The sequence below is a fragment of the Lissotriton helveticus genome, chromosome 5_1 (assembly GCF_964261635.1).
Source record: "Lissotriton helveticus chromosome 5_1, aLisHel1.1, whole genome shotgun sequence".
Classification (NCBI taxonomy): Eukaryota; Metazoa; Chordata; class Amphibia; order Caudata; family Salamandridae; genus Lissotriton; species Lissotriton helveticus.
Genome location: NC_136065.1, coordinates 68,795,595 through 68,816,207, shown reverse-complemented (window position 1 = coordinate 68,816,207; position 20,613 = coordinate 68,795,595). Strand labels below are relative to the sequence as shown.

The window sequence follows — 20,613 nt, the reverse complement described above, 5'->3', positions numbered from 1 at the left end:
ACCACGAGGCAGCCCAGTGTCAGTCCAGAGAAGACGCTGCAGCAGATAGTCTGCCTTAATGTCAAGCCTCGGCAAGGATGAGCCTCTGACGTGTGTCATGGAAGGTACAACCAGGTGTGAGAGCTCTGCAATGCACAGGGCAGTGGCGCACAACCTCAAGGCGGGCAGAGGCGTACGGCTGCACAGCGGGCAGCAGGCCCAGGGGCTGAAGGTGGCACGATGATGTGTGGGTGCTTCAGTAAGAAACAACATTTAAGGTAGGGGCCGTCCAGGCAGAAGGAGGTGTGGGGGGGCCAACAGCAGCAGAAGTGTGAGTGGAGTCCCCCAGAAAGAACAACACAGTGAGGAGTAAGCCAGGCCCCAAGAACAGACATCAGTCCTGTGCACAGTACCTGTCCGTAGGGCTGCAGGTAATGACCAGAGCCCCATTTCCCGGAGAGCACACACTACAAGGCCGTATCTCACTACTAATGCTGCATGAATAACATTTATTACCCTAAGGATATCTTCATGTGCCTCAAGGTGCTGTAGATATAACAAGCCTTGCTTGTGGCATCTACAAGCATAATTGGCACAAAAAACGTTTGCGTTGAGAGCTGTATGAAGTGCAGAGTAGGGTGACGCGAGAGGTGGCGTTGAGTGTTATATGAAGTGCCGAGTAGGGTGACACCAGAGGTGGCGTTGAGTGCTATATGAAGTGCAGAGTAGGGTGACACCAGAGGTGGCATTGAGTGCTATATGAAGTGCAGAGTAGGGTGACACCAGAGGTGGTGTTGAGTGCTATATGAAGTGCTGAGTAGGGTGACACCAGAGGTGGTGTTGAGTGCTATATGAAGTGCCGAGTAGGGTGACACCAGAGGTGGCGTTGAGTGTTATATGAAGTGCAGAGTAGGGTGACACGAGAGGTGGTGTTGAGTGCTATATGAAGTGCAGAGTAGGGTGACGCGAGAGGTGGCGTTGAGTGTTATATGAAGTGCCGAGTAGGGTGACACCAGAGGTGGCGTTGAGTGCTATATGAAGTGCAGAGTAGGGTGACACCAGAGGTGGTGTTGAGTGCTATATGAAGTGCCGAGTAGGGTGACACCAGAGGTGGCGTTGAGTGCTATATGAAGTGCTGAGTAGGGTGACACCAGAGGTGGTGTTGAGTGCTATATGAAGTGCAGAGTAGGGTGACGCGAGAGGTGGCGTTGAGTGTTATATGAAGTGCAGAGTAGGGTGACGCGAGAGGTGGCGTTGAGTGTTATATGAAGTGCAGAGTAGGGTGACGCGAGAGGTGGCGTTGAGTGTTATATGAAGTGCAGAGTAGGGTGACGCGAGAGGTGGCGTTGAGTGTTATATGAAGTGCCGAGTAGGGTGACACCAGAGGTGGCGTTGAGTGCTATATGAAGTGCAGAGTAGGGTGACACCAGAGGTGGCGTTGAGTGCTATATGAAGTGCAGAGTAGGGTGACACCAGAGGTGGTGTTGAGTGCTATATGAAGTGCTGAGTAGGGTGACACCAGAGGTGGTGTTGAGTGCTATATGAAGTGCCGAGTAGGGTGACACCAGAGGTGGCGTTGAGTGTTATATGAAGTGCAGAGTAGGGTGACACGAGAGGTGGTGTTGAGTGCTATATGAAGTGCAGAGTAGGGTGACGCGAGAGGTGGCGTTGAGTGTTATATGAAGTGCCGAGTAGGGTGACACCAGAGGTGGCGTTGAGTGCTATATGAAGTGCAGAGTAGGGTGACGCGAGAGGTGGTTTTGAGTGCTATATGAAGTGCAGAGTAGGGTGACGCGAGAGGTGGCGTTGAGTGTTATATGAAGTGCCGAGTAGGGTGACACCAGAGGTGGCGTTGAGTGCTATATGAAGTGCAGAGTAGGGTGACACCAGAGGTGGCGTTGAGTGCTATATGAAGTGCAGAGTAGGGTGACGCGAGAGGTGGCGTTGAGTGTTATATGAAGTGCCGAGTAGGGTGACACCAGAGGTGGCGTTGAGTGCTATATGAAGTGCAGAGTAGGGTGACACCAGAGGTGGTGTTGAGTGCTATATGAAGTGCCGAGTAGGGTGACACCAGAGGTGGCGTTGAGTGCTATATGAAGTGCTGAGTAGAGTGACACCAGAGGTGGCGTTGAGTGTTATATGAAGTGCAGAGTAGGGTGACGCGAGAGGTGGCGTTGAGTGTTATATGAAGTGCCGAGTAGGGTGACACCAGAGGTGGCGTTGAGTGCTATATGAAGTGCAGAGTAGGGTGACACCAGAGGTGGTGTTGAGTGCTATATGAAGTGCCGAGTAGGGTGACACCAGAGGTGGCGTTGAGTGCTATATGAAGTGCTGAGTAGGGTGACACCAGAGGTGGTGTTGAGTGCTATATGAAGTGCAGAGTAGGGTGACGCGAGAGGTGGCGTTGAGTGTTATATGAAGTGCAGAGTAGGGTGACGCGAGAGGTGGCGTTGAGTGTTATATGAAGTGCAGAGTAGGGTGACGCAAGAGGTGGCGTTGAGTGTTATATGAAGTGCAGAGTAGGGTGACGCGAGAGGTGGCGTTGAGTGTTATATGAAGTGCCGAGTAGGGTGACACCAGAGGTGGCGTTGAGTGCTATATGAAGTGCAGAGTAGGGTGACACCAGAGGTGGCGTTGAGTGCTATATGAAGTGCAGAGTAGGGTGACACCAGAGGTGGTGTTGAGTGCTATATGAAGTGCTGAGTAGGGTGACACCAGAGGTGGTGTTGAGTGCTATATGAAGTGCCGAGTAGGGTGACACCAGAGGTGGCGTTGAGTGTTATATGAAGTGCAGAGTAGGGTGACACGAGAGGTGGTGTTGAGTGCTATATGAAGTGCAGAGTAGGGTGACGCGAGAGGTGGCGTTGAGTGTTATATGAAGTGCCGAGTAGGGTGACACCAGAGGTGGCGTTGAGTGCTATATGAAGTGCAGAGTAGGGTGACGCGAGAGGTGGTGTTGAGTGCTATATGAAGTGCAGAGTAGGGTGACGCGAGAGGTGGCGTTGAGTGTTATATGAAGTGCCGAGTAGGGTGACACCAGAGGTGGCGTTGAGTGCTATATGAAGTGCAGAGTAGGGTGACACCAGAGGTGGTGTTGAGTGCTATATGAAGTGCCGAGTAGGGTGACACCAGAGGTGGCGTTGAGTGCTATATGAAGTGCTGAGTAGAGTGACACCAGAGGTGGCGTTGAGTGTTATATGAAGTGCAGAGTAGGGTGACGCGAGAGGTGGCGTTGAGTGTTATATGAAGTGCCGAGTAGGGTGACACCAGAGGTGGCGTTGAGTGCTATATGAAGTGCTGAGTAGGGTGACACCAGAGGTGGCGTTGAGTGCTATATGAAGTGCTGAGTAGGGTGACACCAGAGGTGGCGTTGAGTGCTATATGAAGTGCTGAGTAGGGTGACGCGAGAGGTGGCGTTGAGTGTTATATGAAGTGCCGAGTAGGGTGACACCAGAGGTGGCGTTGAGTGCTATATGAAGTGCAGAGTAGGGTGACGCGAGAGGTGGTGTTGAGTGCTATATGAAGTGCAGAGTAGGGTGACGCGAGAGGTGGCGTTGAGTGTTATATGAAGTGCCGAGTAGGGTGACACCAGAGGTGGCGTTGAGTGCTATATGAAGTGCAGAGTAGAGTGACACCAGAGGTGGCGTTGAGTGCTATATGAAGTGCAGAGTAGGGTGACACCAGAGGTGGTGTTGAGTGCTATATGAAGTGCCGAGTAGGGTGACACGAGAGGTGGCATTGAGTGCTATATGAAGTGCAGAGTAGGGTGACACCAGAGGTGGCGTTGAGTGCTATATGAAGTGCCGAGTAGGGTGACGCGAGAGGTGGCGTTGAGTGCTATATGAAGTGCAGAGTAGGGTGACGCCAGAGGTGGCGTTGAGTGCTATATGAAGTGCAGAGTAGGGTGACACGAGAGGTGGCGTTGAGTGCTATATAAAGTGCCGAGTAGGGTGACACGAGAGGTGGCGTTGAGTGTTATATGAAGTGCAGAGTAGGGTGACGCGAGAGGTGGCGTTGAGTGCTATATGAAGTGCAGAGTAGGGTGACGCGAGAGGTGGCGTTGAGTGTTATATGAAGTGCAGAGTAGGGTGACGCGAGAGGTGGCGTTGAGTGTTATATGAAGTGCCGAGTAGGGTGACACGAGAGGTGGCATTGAGTGTTATATGAAGTGCAGAGTAGGGTGACGCGAGAGGTGGCGTTGAGTGCTATATGAAGTGCCGAGTAGGGTGACACCAGAGGTGGCGTTGAGTGCTATATGAAGTGCAGAGTAGGGTGACACCAGAGGTGGCGTTGAGTGCTATATGAAGTGCAGAGTAGGGTGACGCGAGAGGTGGCGTTGAGTGTTATATGAAGTGCAGAGTAGGGTGAGACCAGAGGTGGCGTTGAGTGCTATATGAAGTGCCGAGTAGGGTGACACCAGAGGTGGCGTTGAGTGCTATATGAAGTGCAGAGTAGGGTGACACGAGAGGTGGCGTTGAGTGCTATATGAAGTGCCGAGTAGGGTGACGCGAGAGGTGGCGTTGAGTGCTATATAAAGTGCCGAGTAGGGTGACACGAGAGGTGGCGTTGAGTGTTATATGAAGTGCAGAGTAGGGTGACGCGAGAGGTGGCGTTGAGTGCTATATGAAGTGCAGAGTAGGGTGACACCAGAGGTGGCGTTGAGTGCTATATGAAGTGCAGAGTAGGGTGACGCGAGAGGTGGCGTTGAGTGTTATATGAAGTGCAGAGTAGGGTGACGCGAGAGGTGGCGTTGAGTGTTATATGAAGTGCCGAGTAGGGTGACACGAGAGGTGGCATTGAGTGTTATATGAAGTGCAGAGTAGGGTGACGCGAGAGGTGGCGTTGAGTGCTATATGAAGTGCCGAGTAGGGTGACACCAGAGGTGGCGTTGAGTGCTATATGAAGTGCAGAGTAGGGTGACACCAGAGGTGGCGTTGAGTGCTATATGAAGTGCAGAGTAGGGTGACGCGAGAGGTGGCGTTGAGTGTTATATGAAGTGCAGAGTAGGGTGACACCAGAGGTGGCGTTGAGTGCTATATGAAGTGCAGAGTAGGGTGACGCGAGAGGTGGCGTTGAGTGCTATATGAAGTGCAGAGTAGGGTGACACCAGAGGTGGCGTTGAGTGCTATATGAAGTGCAGAGTAGGGTGACGCGAGAGGTGGCGTTGAGTGCTATATGAAGTGCCGAGTAGGGTGACACCAGAGGTGGCGTTGAGTGCTATATGAAGTGCAGAGTAGGGTGACACCAGAGATGGCGTTGAGTGCTATATGAAGTGCCGAGTAGGGTGACACCAGAGGTGGCGTTGAGTGCTATATGAAGTGCAGAGTAGGGTGACACCAGAGGTGGCGTTGAGTGCTATATGAAGTGCAGAGTAGGGTGACGCGAGAGGTGGCGTTGAGTGTTATATGAAGTGCCGAGTAGGGTGACACCAGAGATGGCGTTGAGTGCTATATGAAGTGCCGAGTAGGGTGACACCAGAGGTGGCGTTGAGTGCTATATGAAGTGCAGAGTAGGGTGACACCAGAGGTGGCGTTGAGTGCTATATGAAGTGCAGAGTAGGGTGACGCGAGAGGTGGCGTTGAGTGTTATATGAAGTGCAGAGTAGGGTGACACCAGAGGTGGCGTTGAGTGCTATATGAAGTGCAGAGTAGGGTGACGCGAGAGGTGGCGTTGAGTGTTATATGAAGTGCAGAGTAGGGTGACACCAGAGGTGGCGTTGAGTGCTATATGAAGTGCAGAGTAGGGTGACGCGAGAGGTGGCGTTGAGTGCTATATGAAGTGCAGAGTAGGGTGACACCAGAGGTGGCGTTGAGTGCTATATGAAGTGCAGAGTAGGGTGACGCGAGAGGTGGCGTTGAGTGCTATATGAAGTGCCGAGTAGGGTGACACCAGAGGTGGCGTTGAGTGCTATATGAAGTGCAGAGTAGGGTGACACCAGAGATGGCGTTGAGTGCTATATGAAGTGCCGAGTAGGGTGACACCAGAGGTGGCGTTGAGTGCTATATGAAGTGCAGAGTAGGGTGACACCAGAGGTGGCGTTGAGTGCTATATGAAGTGCAGAGTAGGGTGACGCGAGAGGTGGCGTTGAGTGTTATATGAAGTGCCGAGTAGGGTGACACCAGAGATGGCGTTGAGTGCTATATGAAGTGCCGAGTAGGGTGACACCAGAGGTGGCGTTGAGTGCTATATGAAGTGCAGAGTAGGGTGACACCAGAGGTGGCGTTGAGTGCTATATGAAGTGCAGAGTAGGGTGACGCGAGAGGTGGCGTTGAGTGTTATATGAAGTGCAGAGTAGGGTGACACCAGAGGTGGCGTTGAGTGCTATATGAAGTGCAGAGTAGGGTGACGCGAGAGGTGGCGTTGAGTGCTATATGAAGTGCAGAGTAGGGTGACACCAGAGGTGGCGTTGAGTGCTATATGAAGTGCAGAGTAGGGTGACACCAGAGGTGGCGTTGAGTGCTGTATGAAGTGCAGAGTAGGGTGACGCGAGAGGTGGCGTTGAGTGCTATATGAAGTGCAGAGTAGGGTGACACCAGAGGTGGCGTTGAGTGCTGTATGAAGTGCAGAGTAGGGTGACGCGAGAGGTGGCGTTGAGTGCTATATGAAGTGCAGAGTAGGGTGACACCAGAGGTGGCGTTGAGTGTTATATGAAGTGCCGAGTAGGGTGACACCAGAGGTGGCGTTGAGTGCTATATGAAGTGCAGAGTAGGGTGACACCAGAGGTGGTGTTGAGTGCTATATGAAGTGCCGAGTAGGGTGACACCAGAGGTGGCGTTGAGTGCTATATGAAGTGCTGAGTAGGGTGACACCAGAGGTGGTGTTGAGTGCTATATGAAGTGCAGAGTAGGGTGACACCAGAGGTGGCGTTGAGTGTTATATGAAGTGCAGAGTAGGGTGACGCGAGAGGTGGCGTTGAGTGTTATATGAAGTGCAGAGTAGGGTGACGCAAGAGGTGGCGTTGAGTGTTATATGAAGTGCAGAGTAGGGTGACGCGAGAGGTGGCGTTGAGTGTTATATGAAGTGCCGAGTAGGGTGACACCAGAGGTGGCGTTGAGTGCTATATGAAGTGCAGAGTAGGGTGACACCAGAGGTGGCGTTGAGTGCTATATGAAGTGCAGAGTAGGGTGACACCAGAGGTGGTGTTGAGTGCTATATGAAGTGCTGAGTAGGGTGACACCAGAGGTGGTGTTGAGTGCTATATGAAGTGCCGAGTAGGGTGACACCAGAGGTGGCGTTGAGTGTTATATGAAGTGCAGAGTAGGGTGACACGAGAGGTGGTGTTGAGTGCTATATGAAGTGCAGAGTAGGGTGACGCGAGAGGTGGCGTTGAGTGTTATATGAAGTGCCGAGTAGGGTGACACCAGAGGTGGCGTTGAGTGCTATATGAAGTGCAGAGTAGGGTGACGCGAGAGGTGGTGTTGAGTGCTATATGAAGTGCAGAGTAGGGTGACGCGAGAGGTGGCGTTGAGTGTTATATGAAGTGCCGAGTAGGGTGACACCAGAGGTGGCGTTGAGTGCTATATGAAGTGCAGAGTAGGGTGACACCAGAGGTGGTGTTGAGTGCTATATGAAGTGCCGAGTAGGGTGACACCAGAGGTGGCGTTGAGTGCTATATGAAGTGCTGAGTAGAGTGACACCAGAGGTGGCGTTGAGTGTTATATGAAGTGCAGAGTAGGGTGACGCGAGAGGTGGCGTTGAGTGTTATATGAAGTGCCGAGTAGGGTGACACCAGAGGTGGCGTTGAGTGCTATATGAAGTGCTGAGTAGGGTGACACCAGAGGTGGCGTTGAGTGCTATATGAAGTGCTGAGTAGGGTGACACCAGAGGTGGCGTTGAGTGCTATATGAAGTGCTGAGTAGGGTGACGCGAGAGGTGGCGTTGAGTGTTATATGAAGTGCCGAGTAGGGTGACACCAGAGGTGGCGTTGAGTGCTATATGAAGTGCAGAGTAGGGTGACGCGAGAGGTGGTGTTGAGTGCTATATGAAGTGCAGAGTAGGGTGAAGCGAGAGGTGGCGTTGAGTGTTATATGAAGTGCCGAGTAGGGTGACACCAGAGGTGGCGTTGAGTGCTATATGAAGTGCAGAGTAGAGTGACACCAGAGGTGGCGTTGAGTGCTATATGAAGTGCAGAGTAGGGTGACACCAGAGGTGGTGTTGAGTGCTATATGAAGTGCCGAGTAGGGTGACACGAGAGGTGGCATTGAGTGCTATATGAAGTGCAGAGTAGGGTGACACCAGAGGTGGCGTTGAGTGCTATATGAAGTGCCGAGTAGGGTGACGCGAGAGGTGGCGTTGAGTGCTATATGAAGTGCAGAGTAGGGTGACGCCAGAGGTGGCGTTGAGTGTTATATGAAGTGCAGAGTAGGGTGACAGGAGAGGTGGCGTTGAGTGCTATATAAAGTGCCGAGTAGGGTGACACGAGAGGTGGCGTTGAGTGTTATATGAAGTGCAGAGTAGGGTGACGCGAGAGGTGGCGTTGAGTGCTATATGAAGTGCAGAGTAGGGTGACGCGAGAGGTGGCGTTGAGTGTTATATGAAGTGCAGAGTAGGGTGACGCGAGAGGTGGCGTTGAGTGTTATATGAAGTGCCGAGTAGGGTGACACGAGAGGTGGCATTGAGTGTTATATGAAGTGCAGAGTAGGGTGACGCGAGAGGTGGCGTTGAGTGCTATATGAAGTGCCGAGTAGGGTGACACCAGAGGTGGCGTTGAGTGCTATATGAAGTGCAGAGTAGGGTGACACCAGAGGTGGCGTTGAGTGCTATATGAAGTGCAGAGTAGGGTGACGCGAGAGGTGGCGTTGAGTGTTATATGAAGTGCAGAGTAGGGTGAGACCAGAGGTGGCGTTGAGTGCTATATGAAGTGCCGAGTAGGGTGACACCAGAGGTGGCGTTGAGTGCTATATGAAGTGCAGAGTAGGGTGACACGAGAGGTGGCGTTGAGTGCTATATGAAGTGCCGAGTAGGGTGACGCGAGAGGTGGCGTTGAGTGCTATATAAAGTGCCGAGTAGGGTGACACGAGAGGTGGCGTTGAGTGTTATATGAAGTGCAGAGTAGGGTGACGCGAGAGGTGGCGTTGAGTGCTATATGAAGTGCAGAGTAGGGTGACGCGAGAGGTGGCGTTGAGTGTTATATGAAGTGCAGAGTAGGGTGACGCGAGAGGTGGCGTTGAGTGTTATATGAAGTGCCGAGTAGGGTGACACGAGAGGTGGCATTGAGTGTTATATGAAGTGCAGAGTAGGGTGACGCGAGAGGTGGCGTTGAGTGCTATATGAAGTGCCGAGTAGGGTGACACCAGAGGTGGCGTTGAGTGCTATATGAAGTGCAGAGTAGGGTGACACCAGAGGTGGCGTTGAGTGCTATATGAAGTGCAGAGTAGGGTGACGCGAGAGGTGGCGTTGAGTGTTATATGAAGTGCAGAGTAGGGTGACACCAGAGGTGGCGTTGAGTGCTATATGAAGTGCAGAGTAGGGTGACGCGAGAGGTGGCGTTGAGTGCTATATGAAGTGCAGAGTAGGGTGACACCAGAGGTGGCGTTGAGTGCTATATGAAGTGCAGAGTAGGGTGACGCGAGAGGTGGCGTTGAGTGCTATATGAAGTGCCGAGTAGGGTGACACCAGAGGTGGCGTTGAGTGCTATATGAAGTGCAGAGTAGGGTGACACCAGAGATGGCGTTGAGTGCTATATGAAGTGCCGAGTAGGGTGACACCAGAGGTGGCGTTGAGTGCTATATGAAGTGCAGAGTAGGGTGACACCAGAGGTGGCGTTGAGTGCTATATGAAGTGCAGAGTAGGGTGACGCGAGAGGTGGCGTTGAGTGTTATATGAAGTGCCGAGTAGGGTGACACCAGAGATGGCGTTGAGTGCTATATGAAGTGCCGAGTAGGGTGACACCAGAGGTGGCGTTGAGTGCTATATGAAGTGCAGAGTAGGGTGACACCAGAGGTGGCGTTGAGTGCTATATGAAGTGCAGAGTAGGGTGACGCGAGAGGTGGCGTTGAGTGTTATATGAAGTGCAGAGTAGGGTGACACCAGAGGTGGCGTTGAGTGCTATATGAAGTGCAGAGTAGGGTGACGCGAGAGGTGGCGTTGAGTGTTATATGAAGTGCAGAGTAGGGTGACACCAGAGGTGGCGTTGAGTGCTATATGAAGTGCAGAGTAGGGTGACGCGAGAGGTGGCGTTGAGTGCTATATGAAGTGCAGAGTAGGGTGACACCAGAGGTGGCGTTGAGTGCTATATGAAGTGCAGAGTAGGGTGACGCGAGAGGTGGCGTTGAGTGCTATATGAAGTGCCGAGTAGGGTGACACCAGAGGTGGCGTTGAGTGCTATATGAAGTGCAGAGTAGGGTGACACCAGAGATGGCGTTGAGTGCTATATGAAGTGCCGAGTAGGGTGACACCAGAGGTGGCGTTGAGTGCTATATGAAGTGCAGAGTAGGGTGACACCAGAGGTGGCGTTGAGTGCTATATGAAGTGCAGAGTAGGGTGACGCGAGAGGTGGCGTTGAGTGTTATATGAAGTGCCGAGTAGGGTGACACCAGAGATGGCGTTGAGTGCTATATGAAGTGCCGAGTAGGGTGACACCAGAGGTGGCGTTGAGTGCTATATGAAGTGCAGAGTAGGGTGACACCAGAGGTGGCGTTGAGTGCTATATGAAGTGCAGAGTAGGGTGACGCGAGAGGTGGCGTTGAGTGTTATATGAAGTGCAGAGTAGGGTGACACCAGAGGTGGCGTTGAGTGCTATATGAAGTGCAGAGTAGGGTGACGCGAGAGGTGGCGTTGAGTGCTATATGAAGTGCAGAGTAGGGTGACACCAGAGGTGGCGTTGAGTGCTATATGAAGTGCAGAGTAGGGTGACACCAGAAGTGGCGTTGAGTGCTGTATGAAGTGCAGAGTAGGGTGACGCGAGAGGTGGCGTTGAGTGCTATATGAAGTGCAGAGTAGGGTGACACCAGAGGTGGCGTTGAGTGCTGTATGAAGTGCAGAGTAGGGTGACGCGAGAGGTGGCGTTGAGTGCTATATGAAGTGCAGAGTAGGGTGACACCAGAGGTGGCGTTGAGTGTTATATGAAGTGCCGAGTAGGGTGACACCAGAGGTGGCATTGAGTGTTATATGAAGTGCAGAGTAGGGTGACACCAGAGGTGGCGTTGAGTGCTATATGAAGTGCAGAGTAGGGTGACACCAGAGGTGGCGTTGAGTGTTATATGAAGTGCCGAGTAGGGTGACACCAGAGGTGGCGTTGAGTGCTATATGAAGTGCAGAGTAGGGTGACACCAGAGGTGGCGTTGAGTGTTATATGAAGTGCCGAGTAGGGTGACACCAGAGGTGGCGTTGAGTGCTATATGAAGTGCCGAGTAGGGTGACACCAGAGGTGGCGTTGAGTGCTATATGAAGTGCAGAGTAGGGTGACACGAGAGGTGGCGTTGAGTGCTATTTGAAGTGCAGAGTAGGGTGACGCGAGAGGTGGCGTTGAGTGTTATATGAAGTGCCAAGTAGGGTGACACCAGAGGTTGCGTTGAGTGCTATATGAAGTGCAGAGTAGGGTGACACGAGAGGTGGCGTTGAGTGCTATTTGAAGTGCAGAGTAGGGTGACACCAGAGGTGGCGTTGAGTGTTATATGAAGTGCCGAGTAGGGTGACACCAGAGGTGGCGTTGAGTGCTATATGAAGTGCCGAGTAGGGTGACACCAGAGGTGGCGTTGAGTGTTATATGAAGTGCAGAGTAGGGTGACACGAGAGGTGGTGTTGAGTGCTATATGAAGTGCAGAGTAGGGTGACACCAGAGGTGGCGTTGAGTGTTATATGAAGTGCCGAGTAGGGTGACACCAGAGGTGGCGTTGAGTGCTATATGAAGTGCAGAGTAGGGTGACACGAGAGGTGGCGTTGAGTGCTATTTGAAGTGCAGAGTAGGGTGACACCAGAGGTGGCGTTGAGTGTTATATGAAGTGCCGAGTAGGGTGACACCAGAGGTGGCGTTGAGTGCTATATGAAGTGCCGAGTAGGGTGACACCAGAGGTGGCGTTGAGTGTTATATGAAGTGCAGAGTAGGGTGACACGAGAGGTGGTGTTGAGTGCTATATGAAGTGCAGAGTAGGGTGACACCAGAGGTGGCGTTGAGTGTTATATGAAGTGCCGAGTAGGGTGACACCAGAGGTGGCGTTGAGTGCTATATGAAGTGCAGAGTAGGGTGACACCAGAGGTGGTGTTGAGTGCTATATGAAGTGCAGAGTAGGGTGACACCAGAGGTGGCGTTGAGTGTTATATGAAGTGCCGAGTAGGGTGACACCAGAGGTGGCGTTGAGTGCTATATGAAGTGCAGAGTAGGGTGACACCAGAGGTGGCGTTGAGTGCTATATGAAGTGCAGAGTAGGGTGACACCAGAGGTGGCGCTGAGTGTTATATGAAGTGCCGAGTAGGGTGACACCAGAGGTGGCGTTGAGTGCTATATGAAGTGCAGAGTAGGGTGACACCAGAGGTGGCGTTGAGTGCTATATGAAGTGCAGAGTAGGGTGACACCAGAGGTGGTGTTGAGTGCTATATGAAGTGCTGAGTAGGGTGACACCAGAGGTGGTGTTGAGTGCTATATGAAGTGCCGAGTAGGGTGACACCAGAGGTGGCGTTGAGTGTTATATGAAGTGCAGAGTAGGGTGACACGAGAGGTGGTGTTGAGTGCTATATGAAGTGCAGAGTAGGGTGACGCGAGAGGTGGCGTTGAGTGTTATATGAAGTGCCGAGTAGGGTGACACCAGAGGTGGCGTTGAGTGCTATATGAAGTGCAGAGTAGGGTGACACCAGAGGTGGTGTTGAGTGCTATATGAAGTGCCGAGTAGGGTGACACCAGAGGTGGCGTTGAGTGCTATATGAAGTGCTGAGTAGGGTGACACCAGAGGTGGTGTTGAGTGCTATATGAAGTGCAGAGTAGGGTGACACCAGAGGTGGCGTTGAGTGTTATATGAAGTGCAGAGTAGGGTGACGCGAGAGGTGGCGTTGAGTGTTATATGAAGTGCCGAGTAGGGTGACACCAGAGGTGGCGTTGAGTGCTATATGAAGTGCAGAGTAGGGTGACACCAGAGGTGGCGTTGAGTGCTATATGAAGTGCAGAGTAGGGTGACACCAGAGGTGGTGTTGAGTGCTATATGAAGTGCTGAGTAGGGTGACACCAGAGGTGGTGTTGAGTGCTATATGAAGTGCCGAGTAGGGTGACACCAGAGGTGGCGTTGAGTGTTATATGAAGTGCAGAGTAGGGTGACACGAGAGGTGGTGTTGAGTGCTATATGAAGTGCAGAGTAGGGTGACGCGAGAGGTGGCGTTGAGTGTTATATGAAGTGCCGAGTAGGGTGACACCAGAGGTGGCGTTGAGTGCTATATGAAGTGCAGAGTAGGGTGACACCAGAGGTGGCGTTGAATGCTATATGAAGTGCCGAGTAGGGTGACACCAGAGGTGGCGTTGAGTGCTATATGAAGTGCAGAGTAGGGTGACGCGAGAGGTGGCGTTGAGTGTTATATGAAGTGCAGAGTAGGGTGACGCGAGAGGTGGCGTTGAGTGTTATATGAAGTGCAGAGTAGGGTGACGCGAGAGGTGGCGTTGAGTGTTATATGAAGTGCAGAGTAGGGTGACGCGAGAGGTGGCGTTGAGTGTTATATGAAGTGCCGAGTAGGGTGACACCAGAGGTGGCGTTGAGTGCTATATGAAGTGCAGAGTAGGGTGACACCAGAGGTGGCGTTGAGTGCTATATGAAGTGCAGAGTAGGGTGACACCAGAGGTGGTGTTGAGTGCTATATGAAGTGCTGAGTAGGGTGACACCAGAGGTGGTGTTGAGTGCTATATGAAGTGCCGAGTAGGGTGACACCAGAGGTGGCGTTGAGTGTTATATGAAGTGCAGAGTAGGGTGACACGAGAGGTGGTGTTGAGTGCTATATGAAGTGCAGAGTAGGGTGACACCAGAGGTGGCGTTGAGTGTTATATGAAGTGCAGAGTAGGGTGACACGAGAGGTGGTTTTGAGTGCTATATGAAGTGCAGAGTAGGGTGACACCAGAGGTGGCGTTGAGTGTTATATGAAGTGCAGAGTAGGGTGACACGAGAGGTGGTTTTGAGTGCTATATGAAGTGCCGAGTAGGGTGACACCAGAGGTGGCGTTGAGTGTTATATGAAGTGCAGAGTAGGGTGACACGAGAGGTGGTTTTGAGTGCTATATGAAGTGCAGAGTAGGGTGACGCGAGAGGTGGCGTTGAGTGTTATATGAAGTGCCGAGTAGGGTGACACCAGAGGTGGCGTTGAGTGCTATATGAAGTGCAGAGTAGGGTGACGCGAGAGGTGGTTTTGAGTGCTATATGAAGTGCAGAGTAGGGTGACGCGAGAGGTGGCGTTGAGTGTTATATGAAGTGCCGAGTAGGGTGACACCAGAGGTGGCGTTGAGTGCTATATGAAGTGCAGAGTAGGGTGACACCAGAGGTGGCGTTGAGTGCTATATGAAGTGCAGAGTAGGGTGACGCGAGAGGTGGCGTTGAGTGTTATATGAAGTGCCGAGTAGGGTGACACCAGAGGTGGCGTTGAGTGCTATATGAAGTGCAGAGTAGGGTGACACCAGAGGTGGTGTTGAGTGCTATATGAAGTGCCGAGTAGGGTGACACCAGAGGTGGCGTTGAGTGCTATATGAAGTGCTGAGTAGGGTGACACCAGAGGTGGTGTTGAGTGCTATATGAAGTGCAGAGTAGGGTGACACCAGAGGTGGCGTTGAGTGCTATATGAAGTGCAGAGTAGGGTGACGCAAGAGGTGGCGTTGAGTGTTATATGAAGTGCAGAGTAGGGTGACACGAGAGGTGGCGTTGAGTGTTATATGAAGTGCCGAGTAGGGTGACGCGAGAGGTGGCGTTGAGTGTTATATGAAGTGCAGAGTAGGGTGACGCAAGAGGTGGCGTTGAGTGTTATATGAAGTGCAGAGTAGGGTGACGCGAGAGGTGGCGTTGAGTGTTATATGAAGTGCCGAGTAGGGTGACACCAGAGGTGGCGTTGAGTGTTATATGAAGTGCAGAGTAGGGTGACGCGAGAGGTGGCGTTGAGTGTTATATGAAGTGCCGAGTAGGGTGACACCAGAGGTGGCGTTGAGTGCTATATGAAGTGCCGAGTAGGGTGACACCAGAGGTGGCGTTGAGTGTTATATGAAGTGCAGAGTAGGGTGACGCGAGAGGTGGCGTTGAGTGTTATATGAAGTGCCGAGTAGGGTGACACCAGAGGTGGCGTTGAGTGCTATATGAAGTGCAGAGTAGGGTGACACCAGAGGTGGCGTTGAGTGCTATATGAAGTGCAGAGTAGGGTGACACCAGAGGTGGTGTTGAGTGCTATATGAAGTGCTGAGTAGGGTGACACCAGAGGTGGTGTTGAGTGCTATATGAAGTGCCGAGTAGGGTGACACCAGAGGTGGCGTTGAGTGTTATATGAAGTGCAGAGTAGGGTGACACGAGAGGTGGTGTTGAGTGCTATATGAAGTGCAGAGTAGGGTGACGCGAGAGGTGGCGTTGAGTGTTATATGAAGTGCCGAGTAGGGTGACACCAGAGGTGGCGTTGAGTGCTATATGAAGTGCAGAGTAGGGTGACGCGAGAGGTGGTTTTGAGTGCTATATGAAGTGCAGAGTAGGGTGACGCGAGAGGTGGCGTTGAGTGTTATATGAAGTGCCGAGTAGGGTGACACCAGAGGTGGCGTTGAGTGCTATATGAAGTGCAGAGTAGGGTGACACCAGAGGTGGCGTTGAGTGCTATATGAAGTGCAGAGTAGGGTGACACCAGAGGTGGCGTTGAGTGCTATATGAAGTGCAGAGTAGGGTGACACCAGAGGTGGTGTTGAGTGCTATATGAAGTGCCGAGTAGGGTGACACCAGAGGTGGCGTTGAGTGCTATATGAAGTGCTGAGTAGAGTGACACCAGAGGTGGCGTTGAGTGTTATATGAAGTGCAGAGTAGGGTGACGCGAGAGGTGGCGTTGAGTGCTATATGAAGTGCTGAGTAGAGTGACACCAGAGGTGGCGTTGAGTGTTATATGAAGTGCAGAGTAGGGTGACGCGAGAGGTGGCGTTGAGTGCTATATGAAGTGCAGAGTAGGGTGACACGAGAGGTGGCGTTGAGTGTTATATGAAGTGCAGAGTAGGGTGACGCGAGAGGTGGCGTTGAGTGCTATATGAAGTGCAGAGTAGGGTGACACCAGAGGTGGCGTTGAGTGTTATATGAAGTGCCGAGTAGGGTGACACCAGAGGTGGCGTTGAGTGCTATATGAAGTGCCGAGTAGGGTGACACCAGAGGTGGCGTTGAGTGCTATATGAAGTGCAGAGTAGGGTGACGCGAGAGGTGGCGTTGAGTGCTATATGAAGTGCAGAGTAGGGTGACGCGAGAGGTGGCGTTGAGTGTTATATGAAGTGCAGAGTAGGGTGACGCGAGAGGTGGCGTTGAGTGCTATATGAAGTGCAGAGTAGGGTGACACCAGAGGTGGCGTTGAGTGCTATATGAAGTGCAGAGTAGGGTGACGCGAGAGGTGGCGTTGAGTGCTATATGAAGTGCCGAGTAGGGTGACACCAGAGGTGGCGTTGAGTGCTATATGAAGTACAGAGTAGAGTGACACGAGAGGTGGCGTTGAGTGCTATATGAAGTGCAGAGTAGGGTGACACCAGAGGTGGCGTTGAGTGCTATATGAAGTGCAGAGTAGGGTGACACCAGAGGTGGCGTTGAGTGCTATATGAAGTACAGAGTAGAGTGACACGAGAGGTGGCGTTGAGTGCTATATGAAGTGCAGAGTAGGGTGACACCAGAGGTGGCGTTGAGTGCTATATGAAGTGCAGAGTAGGGTGACGCGAGAGGTGGCGTTGAGTGTTATATGAAGTGCCGAGTAGGGTGACACCAGAGGTGGCGTTGAGTGCTATATGAAGTGCAGAGTAGGGTGACACCAGAGGTGGTGTTGAGTGCTATATGAAGTGCCGAGTAGGGTGACACCAGAGGTGGCGTTGAGTGCTATATGAAGTGCCGAGTAGGGTGACACCAGAGGTGGCGTTGAGTGCTATATGAAGTGCCGAGTAGGGTGACACCAGAGGTGGTGTTGAGTGCTATATGAAGTGCAGAGTAGGGTGACGCGAGAGGTGGCGTTGAGTGTTATATGAAGTGCAGAGTAGGGTGACGCGAGAGGTGGCGTTGAGTGTTATATGAAGTGCAGAGTAGGGTGACGCAAGAGGTGGCGTTGAGTGTTATATGAAGTGCAGAGTAGGGTGACGCGAGAGGTGGCGTTGAGTGTTATATGAAGTGCCGAGTAGGGTGACACCAGAGGTGGCGTTGAGTGCTATATGAAGTGCAGAGTAGGGTGACACCAGAGGTGGCGTTGAGTGCTATATGAAGTGCAGAGTAGGGTGACACCAGAGGTGGTGTTGAGTGCTATATGAAGTGCTGAGTAGGGTGACACCAGAGGTGGTGTTGAGTGCTATATGAAGTGCCGAGTAGGGTGACACCAGAGGTGGCGTTGAGTGTTATATGAAGTGCAGAGTAGGGTGACACGAGAGGTGGTGTTGAGTGCTATACGAAGTGCAGAGTAGGGTGACGCGAGAGGTGGCGTTGAGTGTTATATGAAGTGCCGAGTAGGGTGACACCAGAGGTGGCGTTGAGTGCTATATGAAGTGCAGAGTAGGGTGACACCAGAGGTGGTGTTGAGTGCTATATGAAGTGCCGAGTAGGGTGACACCAGAGGTGGCGTTGAGTGCTATATGAAGTGCAGAGTAGGGTGACACCAGAGGTGGTGTTGAGTGCTATATGAAGTGCAGAGTAGGGTGACACCAGAGGTGGTGTTGAGTGCTATATGAAGTGCAGAGTAGGGTGACACCAGAGGTGGCGTTGAGTGTTATATGAAGTGCAGAGTAGGGTGACGCGAGAGGTGGCGTTGAGTGTTATATGAAGTGCCGAGTAGGGTGACACCAGAGGTGGCGTTGAGTGCTATATGAAGTGCTGAGTAGGGTGACACCAGAGGTGGCGTTGAGTGCTATATGAAGTGCAGAGTAGGGTGACGCGAGAGGTGGCGTTGAGTGTTATATGAAGTGCCGAGTAGGGTGACACCAGAGGTGGCGTTGAGTGCTATATGAAGTGCAGAGTAGGGTGACGCGAGAGGTGGTGTTGAGTGCTATATGAAGTGCAGAGTAGGGTGACGCGAGAGGTGGCGTTGAGTGTTATATGAAGTGCCGAGTAGGGTGACGCGAGAGGTGGCGTTGAGTGCTATATGAAGTGCAGAGTAGAGTGACACCAGAGGTGGCGTTGAGTGCTATATGAAGTGCCGAGTAGGGTGACAGCAGAGTTGGCGTTGAGTGCTATATGAAGTGCCGAGTAGGGTGACACCAGAGGTGGCGTTGAGTGCTATATGAAGTGCAGAGTAGAGTGACACCAGAGGTGGCGTTGAGTGCTATATGAAGTGCCGAGTAGGGTGACACCAGAGGTGGCGTTGAGTGCTATATGAAGTGCAGAGTAGAGTGACACCAGAGGTGGCGTTGAGTGCTATATGAAGTGCCGAGTAGGGTGACGCGAGAGGTGGCGTTGAGTGCTATATGAAGTGCAGAGTAGAGTGACACCAGAGGTGGCGTTGAGTGCTATATGAAGTGCCGAGTAGGGTGACACCAGAGGTGGCGTTGAGTGCTATATGAAGTGCAGAGTAGAGTGACACCAGAGGTGGCGTTGAGTGCTATATGAAGTGCAGAGTAGGGTGACACCAGAGGTGGTGTTGAGTGCTATATGAAGTGCCGAGTAGGGTGACACCAGAGGTGGCGTTGAGTGCTATATGAAGTGCAGAGTAGAGTGACACCAGAGGTGGCGTTGAGTGCTATATGAAGTGCAGAGTAGGGTGACACCAGAGGTGGTGTTGAGTGCTATATGAAGTGCCGAGTAGGGTGACACCAGAGGTGGCGTTGAGTGCTATATGAAGTGCTGAGTAGAGTGACACCAGAGGTGGCGTTGAGTGTTATATGAAGTGCAGAGTAGGGTGACGCGAGAGGTGGCGTTGAGTGCTGTATGAAGTGCAGAGTAGGGTGACGCAAGAGGTGGCGTTGAGTGCTATATGAAGTGCAGAGTAGGGTGACACCAGAGGTGGTGTTGAGTGCTATATGAAGTGCTGAGTAGGGTGACACCAGAGGTGGCGTTGAGTGCTATATGAAGTGCTGAGTAGGGTGACACCAGAGGTGGTTGTCACAAGGATGCTTTGGCATGTTTTCATAGCAGCCCCGTGGTGGGGAAAGCAAAGCGCCTAGGTGCAAATGGGTGAGGTGCGAACTATACTGTGAATGCTTTAGAATTACCCGGTACGGTCCACCTCCAGCAGACGCGCCCGGAGGGCTCTTCGTGGCCAGGGACGGTTCCACGCGCTCCTTTATACTCGGATTTAAACACCGCTTCTTAATCCTGGATTTGCTCCTCTTGCTTAAATCAGATTAGAGGATTAGAGAGTGATCCGTTCACGCCCCGCCCTGACAAGGCCACTTTAATAGAAGTGCGCCGTGACGATTGAAATGAATTACTCCGCTGCAGGCGGGCTGTGTGTACTAGTCATGGAGAAAGCCAGGTCCTGGCCGCAGTGACAGAGGGGTTAATGGGACAGTATCTGACAGATAACTTACTCCCGCTCCGCGTGACAGGTGCGTGCGGTGCAGCAGCGCTCGGGGGCACAGGAGGCCGCCTTGAAAGCATGTCCCATCTTTGAAGAGCTGGGGCCTGGGGGTGACCGTGGAGAAGTGTGGCTCAATGGTTAGAGTGGCAGACCCTGATGCAGAGGTCTAGCCTGGGACCAGGGTTCAATTCCCACCTCAGCGGGTCTTGGCCTCTAAATTCCACGGACCTGATAATTCTCGCCTCGGTGCCTATTCCAATCATGGGTCCCACTCTGCAACTCTGGGCAATAGCTTGCTTAATCTCCACAATGGCCCCCACAACGCTAAGGATGCCTGGCCTCCACCTTCGGGGTGCCCAGGAGTGGACACCTCACAGGGAAAGCCAGGATGGGTTCCACAGCGGTATGCGTACAGCGCCTAGAGGCCTCAGGGTATAAGTGTGCTATACAAGTACGAATTAATTTCATACCTCCGCTTCCCCCCCCACATACACCCCTCCTGGGAGGCATAGTCTTGTCCAGCTGTAGCGTCACCGTGGTCGCCTCTGGCCAAGCCTGCTGCTGGCAGAGGGAACAGCCTTTTAATGCCCATCTATTTGTCAAATTGCTGTGTGCGCGGGTTCATACGTTCTCACAGATTACTGCGAGGTATTTTCATGGCTTGGCACCTGGCTGCCTTCTTTGCTGAGTCTGCCATAGTAAATGTTTTATATGTATATAAACAGCACGTCCAGACTGAGCCGTGCTCGCTAACCCTTCCAGTCTTGCAGGATCGCACTCTCGTATAAAACTGACGAATCATTGTCTTCGTTTTATAAGAGCTTGTGACATCTATTTAGGCTTCCATGGGATTAAACGGGTTTACAGATGTATTACACGACTATTAATTCATTATGAACCTTGCTGCAGGTCAGAATATGTAATCTCTTACATTCTTACATAGTTATTTAGGAATTGTATATGCATAATAATACAATGATTGCTTTAATTATAGTTTTCATAAAAATAGTTTGATTACTTA

The 20,613-nt window shown here is 52.1% G+C and overlaps 1 protein-coding gene across 1 annotated transcript in view; it reads left to right on the top strand.

The window, feature by feature from the left end:
- The window catches only part of LOC144752385 (uncharacterized), a 75,740-nt gene extending 56,247 nt beyond the window's left edge, over positions 1-19,493 (top strand). Inside the window, exon 5 of the mRNA XM_078640319.1 lies at positions 19,416-19,493. Within this exon, the coding sequence (XP_078496445.1) occupies positions 19,416-19,493 (78 nt within the window). The remainder of the gene's footprint in view (positions 1-19,415) is intronic.
- Positions 19,494-20,613: the final 1,120 nt, after the last annotated feature.